At 44.6% G+C, this 8,190-nt stretch overlaps 4 protein-coding genes across 4 annotated transcripts; 3 read left to right on the top strand and 1 right to left on the bottom strand.

Annotated features, from left to right (window-relative positions):
* Window positions 1-359: 359 nt before the first annotated feature.
* On the top strand, window positions 360-2,438 carry YPK1 (serine/threonine protein kinase YPK1; the record flags this gene model as incomplete). Its single annotated transcript, XM_022610662.1, has 1 exon — window positions 360-2,438. One exon carries the CDS (start codon window positions 360-362, stop codon window positions 2,436-2,438), a length of 2,079 nt encoding a protein of 692 aa, XP_022462536.1.
* A 352-nt stretch (window positions 2,439-2,790) lies between these two features.
* RRN3 (rDNA-binding RNA polymerase I transcriptional factor) lies at window positions 2,791-4,901 on the top strand (the record flags this gene model as incomplete). Its single annotated transcript, XM_022610674.1, has 2 exons — window positions 2,791-3,018; window positions 3,177-4,901. The coding sequence occupies 2 exons, from the start codon at window positions 2,791-2,793 to the stop codon at window positions 4,899-4,901; spliced, it is 1,953 nt and encodes a 650-aa protein (XP_022462537.1).
* Window positions 4,902-5,125: 224 nt separating this feature from the next.
* On the top strand, window positions 5,126-6,952 carry SSH4 (Ssh4p; the record flags this gene model as incomplete). Its single annotated transcript, XM_022610685.1, has 1 exon — window positions 5,126-6,952. The coding sequence occupies one exon, from the start codon at window positions 5,126-5,128 to the stop codon at window positions 6,950-6,952; it is 1,827 nt and encodes a 608-aa protein (XP_022462538.1).
* A 196-nt stretch (window positions 6,953-7,148) lies between these two features.
* On the bottom strand, window positions 7,149-7,622 carry SRP21 (signal recognition particle subunit SRP21; the record flags this gene model as incomplete). Its single annotated transcript, XM_022610696.1, has 1 exon — window positions 7,149-7,622. The coding sequence occupies one exon, from the start codon at window positions 7,620-7,622 to the stop codon at window positions 7,149-7,151; it is 474 nt and encodes a 157-aa protein (XP_022462539.1).
* Window positions 7,623-8,190: the final 568 nt, after the last annotated feature.

An 8,190-nucleotide genomic window follows, 5' to 3' on the forward strand; every position in this document is an offset into this window, starting at 1 on the left:
CTACGTGTTTACGTTTGTACGAAAACAAAAGAAGCTGAGTTTATTATCGCTGTTTATAAAGATTGCATTGTTTGTTGAGAGAGAGGGTCAGTAACGTAGCCCCCAGACGCTGTTATTGCTACTTTAACGCTCTAATCAGAGAATAGAACTGAGTTGTGCTCGGAACTCTCTTGTCTTATTTATACTTTTCACGAGACAGGATAAAAAAACCGGTAACAGGATTTTTGAGATTTTTTAGTCAGAATTTAAAAGAAGGAAAGAAAGAGGCTGAAAGAGAGTGTTATAATCCACTTCCTTTGATCACATTTGCCAGAATACCGCTATACCAGCAAGTGAACTAAGTCAAAAACCAAACTACTATGTACGCATTGAAGAACAGATTCAAATTTGGGAAGAATAAAGAGGAGAAGGAGAAGGAGAAGGAGGGGAAACACCACAGTATCTTCCACCTGAACGGCGAGAGCAAAAACGAGAACAAAGTAAGTCCAGACCCAACGTTGGAGGATGTGAACGGGGTAAGTAACGAGAGAAGAGACACGATCACGAACAATAACTCGGGCTCCGCCCCGACAAGGTCGTCCTATGATGCTGGGTCAACCACGTCCACTGTCAGTCAACAGCCCTCGGACAACTTCAATTATGACTCGACATTGAGTAGTAACCCAGATTTTGCTGGTCCAGAGACCACACCGGGCCTGTCTGAGACACATGTCAACAATACGTCGACGTCAACTTCCGGCATAATGACCATAAAAGTGTATAACGGTGAAGGGTTTGTGCTACCCTTCGATATTACTGCCAATGACCAAATCCTGACTAAGCTTTTGGGGTCCGGAATCCCATTGCAGCAAAGAGGCTCTGTGGATGCATCCAATGAGATAGATCAGCTCGCATCGCAGATTTCGAGGGTGACTTTATCGAACCAGGGTCCGGGCGGTGAATCTTTGATTTCCAAGGAATCGTCATCCAAGTTCATCCCCGCTACGATACTTTTACCCGGTTCGCAAAGCGCCAGTCCATTGTTATACTTCACCATTGAGTTTGATAACACTGTGGCCACAATCGAACCGGAGTACGGGACCATGACTGCTCCGGTTTTCAATAAGATATCCACCTTCGATGTTACAAGGAAACTACCCTACTTGAAGATAGACGTATTTGCGCGGATACCTTCCATCCTTCTACCATCAAAGACCTGGCAACAAGAGGTGAGCGACCATGACCCGAGACTAAAGGAGATGTTTGACAAGATTAATAGTAACCAGGACATTCATCTGGACTCATTCCACTTGCCCGTGAACCTGAAAATCAATTCTGCAGCGAACATCAGATTGTACAACCATCATTGGATTACTTTGGAGAATGGGTTCGGTAAAATCAATTTGAGTATAGACTATAAGCCATCCAAGAACAAGCCACTGTCCATTGACGACTTTGATCTGCTAAAGGTTATTGGGAAGGGTTCATTTGGGAAAGTCATGCAAGTCAGGAAGAAGGACACTCAAAAGATATATGCTTTGAAAGCTATCAGGAAGTCGTACATCGTGTCAAAATCTGAAGTGACGCATACCCTGGCTGAGAGGACAGTTTTGGCAAGGGTGGAATGCCCATTTATTGTTCCTCTGAAATTTTCCTTCCAGTCTCCAGAAAAGTTGTATTTGGTTCTGGCATGTATCAACGGTGGTGAGCTGTTTTACCATCTGCAGAAGGAGGGTAGATTTGACTTGTCGCGCTCGAGGTTCTATGCGGCAGAGTTGTTATGTGCCTTGGAAACATTGCACAACTTGGATGTCATCTACCGTGATCTAAAACCAGAGAACATTTTGCTAGACTACCAGGGGCACATCGCATTGTGTGATTTCGGGTTATGTAAACTGAACATGAAAGACGATGACAAAACCGACACTTTTTGCGGTACTCCAGAATATCTGGCACCAGAATTGCTGTTGGGCCAAGGTTACTCGAAGGTCGTTGACTGGTGGACCCTTGGTGTCTTGCTGTACGAGATGCTGACTGGGCTGCCACCTTACTATGACGAGGATATTCCCAAGATGTACAAAAAGATCCTACAAGCTCCATTGAGGTTCCCCGATGGATTTGACAGAGATGCTAAGGACCTGCTGATTGGGTTACTAAGCAGAGATCCCGTGAGACGGCTGGGTCGTAACGGTGCCGACGAAATCAAAAACCACCAATTCTTCAGCCAGTTGTCCTGGAAGCGTCTGATGATGAAGGGTTACATCCCACCATACAAGCCACCCGTGAGTAGTGCCATTGACACATCCAACTTCAACCAAGAATTCACAAAGGAGAAGCCCATCGATAGTGTTGTAGACGAGTACTTGAGCGAAAGTGTCCAGAAACAATTTGGTGGGTGGACCTACGTTGGGAGTGAACAACTGGGCAGCTCCATGGTCCAAGGTAGAAGCATCAAATAAGCCATTGCGGCGCATCGTAACGAATACACATATATCTACGTACAGCTTTCCGTGAGGGATAAACATATAGAACCGCAAGACGCATCGCATTGCACTGCACTGCGATGGCCTCTTTCTCAGTTACCCGCTCTGGGGAAGGGCTGAAACTGCTTAAGTAAGAAAATTTTTCCTTTAAAATTGAGATGCCACAATTACCACGAATTTTTCAGCAAGTTTTCTTTATTTTTTTTCGATGGGCATCCGTCTTTTCTGATTACAATATAAGCTCCCAACTACTCCTTGCTCCTTTCCGAACTTACAGATCAAGATTTATACAGTCAGTTCCTAAGAAAGTGAAACATTGCGATACAACATGATGGCATTTGAGAACACCGCTAAGCGGCCATCAACGAAGGATACGATAAATCCTATAGAGGCCAAAAAACGGAAAGTGGAGTTCGCAAACGACGTTACTCTATACCCATTAGTAAATAACGCAGAAGAACGCCACAATGGCAATGAACCTGATAATGATGTTGCTGCTTTTTCATCTGTGCTATATAGTCGATATGTCCATTCTGCACTAGCTGCTCTTGTTAAGGTATGTGAATTTTGCTTTTTCTCTCCCGCTCTTCAGACTTCGTGGGGGCTTAATGTCGTCTAGGTAATCCCACTTTACCCTTTTCGCTTGTGAGGAATGCTTTTACTAACAATCAACAACACAAACTGCGGTCGCACTTTGTTGCTATTTTATTACAGAAGGACACGAATCCAATCAATGTAATTGCTAACCAATTGGCACTCCCAGCAAAGAGTTCTGATGGTATCAAACCTGAAAACCTCAACATCCTGTTGGATGCTCTATCCAGCAATATCAACAGCATAGACTCCTCAAAGGGCGCTGCGCTGATACAGGCGTTGATAAATTTCGATAGCTGGTGGAACCTACCCAACCTAAGCTTGAACAAGTATATTAGTTTCATCAGAATTCTTTGCTCTAGTATACCCAAATGGTGGCAAGATGTATCACATAACTTAATTTCGAATTTCGGTGAGCTTCCATTGGAAGAGACGAAATTCAAGCACCATGAGCTGTTGAACTACTTCATCAAAGTTATCCCGAGCTCCATGGGGTTTATTGACTCTTATCTGGTCAGGTTTTTCCCCAACAAAAATGCTGGGCGTAAAAATCTAATCAACTACACATCCAACGTCTTATACCTAACTAGTTATTGTAGGGAGCTGCGGTTTCAAGTATGGTCGTTGATTGTCGAGAAGGCAATTTCAATTGATGTCGAGCTACAGAATGAGTTAGATGAGATGGATGATGACATCGATGACAGCGATCTAAGTGAAGATGACGACGACGACGACGACGACGAGGATGATGAGGATGATGATGATGATGATGCTATGAGCGACGTTGAAGGCGCTGGTAAATCAAGTATTGAGAAGGGGATGGGCAGTAAAACGACTGCTGAAGAAAACGAGGGCGACCTCTTTGACCCGATAGAGATGGAGGACGATGAGCAGTACAATGTTGAAGTTACGCAGAGTATCAAGGAGTTATCTAGCAAGCTGGATGATATTCTGGCGTTGGTAAGTAACTATATCACTAGAGAGGTAACGCCTGAGACTCTTGAACTAGGTGAAGGTATCGATGTGTTTAATACCTTGACCACCCTGTTCAAAACACACGTTTTACCAACGTATTACACGAGGTCTGTCCAATATATCATGTTCCATGTCTCCCAGCAGCAGTTGGAGTTGATGGATTCGTTTTTGGTTACGTTAATTGATATCTCTTTCTCTCCCAATGAGACCGTGGAAAAGAAGATCAAGTCTCTGCAGTATCTAGGGTCGTATATTGCCCGTGCCAAAAAACTATCCAGAACACAGATTATTTTTGTGGCCAGTTACCTTACATCGTGGCTGAACAGATACGCTATTGAACGAGAGGAGGAAGTGAACCAGCCAGGTGGTATGGAGAGGTTTAAACATTTCTACGCGGCATTTCAGGCGCTCTGCTACGTTTTCTGTTTCCGCAGAGACATGTTCAGAGACCTTGACGGGAACTGGGAATGCGAACTGGACAAATTTTTCCAAAGAATGATCATCTCAAAGTTCAATCCACTGAAATACTGTAACGAAAACGTAATGCTCATGTTTGCGAGAATCACGCAACATGAAGACATCGCGTACTGTTTCAGCATCATCGAAAATAACAACCACGAAAGGTTAAGGGGCATTGTGGGCAAAGCTGATTTGAGCAAGACAGGCACCGCCGAGATCAGCAGCTCTAACGGCTCCGCATCCACGCCAACCTGGTCGCTGGCGACGAGACAACAGTTCATCGACCTACAGAGCTACTTCCCCTACGACCCTCTATTTTTGAAAAACTACAAAGGTATAATGAGAGACTATTTCATAGAGTGGAGTGAGGTAAGTGGAGATTTAGAAAGTGACCATGATTCTGACGATTAAGATCTGTGTCGCGCGATGGGGCTTACCTCTCTCCAGCTGGCGTTCGGGCTGCGTCCCAAAAATTGTCTCACTTCCGTCCACATTAACAATCAAAATTTTTACTGCATTCATACATATATAGAACATCATACAGTCGAAAATATGTATTAACTAATACCACTATCCTAGTCTCCTGTGCCCCACGATAGTACGGCTTAAAAGCGGATTATAAACCTTTGAATAAAATGCAAAAAGGACGTCAGGGGATTTGTAACATTTCCGAGGAAATACAAGAAAAAAATCGCATCACCTTTCTTTCATGTTTGAACAGTTTATGGAGAAGGCCCCTTCCTCTGGCGTCAAGTGTCTACTGCACAACTGAGGGCATCGCCAACAATATGAGGTTACCAGCAGTGGTTGGTCTGTCTGAAACAGATGCACTCTCCTCGTTGCAGGCAAGTTTCCGAGCGGAACAGACGAATGATTATGACCCTACTTCCCCGCCTTACTATTCGAACCCTCCCCCGGATTCGGACCCGGATACTATCAACCTAGCGTTCTTGATCAGTCTGTCGGTTACGTTTGCCATCATGATGATCATGCTAATCTTGGCAGCCGCGTACGTAACGTTTTTCAGCGATGATGAGGCGGAGTACGATGAAGAGATGGGATACGGTGCGCGCGTTGGTGCTGGCGGGAGAAGTCGTGGTTTGGGTAGGTTGTTCAATAAGAAGCGGAGTGATGTGTTACTGGACTCGTCGTTTGTGCAGGCACTGGATACGGAAAACGATGAAGCGTTTAAGACGCTAGAGAGTGCTGAGCTTAAGAAAATGTCCAGTTTTGAAACGGAATTGTATCGTAGAGCACAGGAGTACTTGAAAATGAATCCCCCATGCGTTACAAAATTTAATACGTTTGTTGATGAACACGACAGGTCAGTTTTGAAGGATAGAGGGATCCAGTCGTACTATTTTTTGCCTAGTATTAACGATAATGTTGATGAGGAGGGCCGGTTTTTACCCAGTTTCCTAGTGGAGGACAAACTTGACATCAGTTTCACCGAAAACAACAAGAGCTCGAGTACCCTGTTGAACTTCCCACTACCATTCAATAAAAAGGACGCTGTGTATTTTGAGGTGAAGGTATTCAGACACGAGAGAAACTCGAACAGTATATTTAGCGTTGGACTGACAACGGTCCCCTACCCGTACTTTAGGATCCCAGGGATGTCTAACTTTTCGATAGCGTACGAATCCACTGGGAAACTAAGAGTGAACAACCCGTTTACGGCGCCCACTTTACTACCTAAATTGGAGGAAGGTGACGTTGTTGGGTTTGGGTATCGATACAGGACCGGGTCGCTTTTCATCACGCATAACGGGAAGAAGATCATGGATGTGGCGCAGAATATCCGCGTTGATTTGTTTGTCAGTATTGGTGCGATGAACGCTTCGTACACGCGGACATACACAAGGGATGGGCTCTTGGAGGACCCTGATAACGTTTCGATAAGGGACAGTCTCTCGGAAGGTGAGTACGTCGAACTCCCAAAGAAGTTGCAGAGAGTTTACGATATACGGCGCGAGCCTGTGGATAGTGACCCTATTGAGTTGAACGTTAATTTGGGTAATATTGGGTTTGTCTTTATAGAGGCTAATGTGAAGAAGTACTCGTTTGGCAGTGTCTATGGAGACATTGGCATCCCGCCAGTGTACACCGGTGCTGGGCAGAACAATGACTTGCTGTTGCAAAAAGGCGAGGACACTCCACCGAAATATCCTACGGAGGCAGTTACTGACGATGACGATGAAGACCATGGCGTGATAGTTGGTGCCAGCGGTGACTTGGACACGTACGAGCACAACTCATCCGCGTATGACCAAATGCATAATGATACCCCCACGGGAAGGAATGCGCTGATACCGAGCGGTCTGTCTGTTATCATGGAAGAGGAAGTGAGTCCATCAGACGATGAGACGTCGCCCCTGATTACGACAGAGCCTGCTGTGAAGGACAAGAAGAAGAAACAAAAGAACAAAAGAAAGGGCAAGAAGAGAAGAGGTAGGTCTTAACCAGGTATCTCAAATGTTTCACATCCAATACCCAAAGCATATATCCTCCCACAACTGCACCCGGATTCCCCCAATGCTGTTTAATATGCAAGCACAGGTGTATATCAACAGGAATCAATATGGCATTGATCCAATTATAATATTATCGTACTTAATTACTTATTCATATATATATATGTATATATTCAACCAAAATTTAACGTTTCTTCTTATTCTTCTTATTCTTCTTCTTACGAGCTTGCGATTCCGTCGCAGCATTATTACTACTTGCCGTTGCAGCGGTTCCCTTCTTGGGCACAGGTGCTACGTATTCCTTCACATCCGTGTTGACTATCAGTCTGCTCAGTCCTACAATCTGTTTCTGTTTCTGCTTCTTGCTTATTGGGTTTGTCTTCCCGTTTGCGATAGAGACACCTCTGGGTCCCAAGGAGTTCAACAGACGGGAAACGTCCTTGCTTTTGTTGGTGTCAAAGGAGTAATTGGTCGCCAAATGTGCGTTATTGAACCTGAATGCCACTTTAGTGCATTTCTTCGATACTTTCTTTTCAGCACCTTTGTCAGATTTCACCACTGGCGGTTTATATGTGATTGAAAACGCGGATTGCGATGGGTTCACTTCGAACAACCGAACACCGTTTGTGATGAAGGTGTCAATTGGTTTGATGGACATTGCACACACACACTATGTACCCTTCACAGAATGAAAAGGCTGGAATATGTTAATCGGTACTATCTCAAAAAATGGCAAGTCTCACTCCGCTTCCCCTCTAAAGAATACAGTGCATCCACTATTACAAACTCATCAAACGTTCCGTCACTCTGCGATTCCGCTGCTTCGTCTCTAGTTTTTTTTACAAATTTCCATTTTCAAAGCAGTCACGTGCTTAAGAATTATTAGGGCTTGAAAATCAAAAAAGTGCCAGTTAGGGCTTCCAAAACCGTCCCTCTTATTTCCCCGAAAAGTTAACTTAGTTACACGCGGCACGTGACAGAAACGCCACTCTCCGCGGGGAGATTCCTGCGGTTTGTCGTTCCTCCAAAATGTTGTTTGCCTCTTAACGCTGTACGGGGAAGAACCCGAAGAGGCAAGAGGTGTAATGTTGTTAGCGTTACTGACAGTGCAAGAGAGTCTCGAGAGTCTCGAGAGACGAGTGTGGAGGGGACGGTTGTGGGTGCCGCTATTCCACGGATACGGAACTCGAGGTTTTGTAGATATATATATATATATATATATATAT

The sequence above is a fragment of the Huiozyma naganishii genome, chromosome 1, assembly GCF_000348985.1.
Source record: "Huiozyma naganishii CBS 8797 chromosome 1, complete genome".
Lineage (NCBI taxonomy): Eukaryota > Fungi > Ascomycota > Saccharomycetes > Saccharomycetales > Saccharomycetaceae > Huiozyma > Huiozyma naganishii.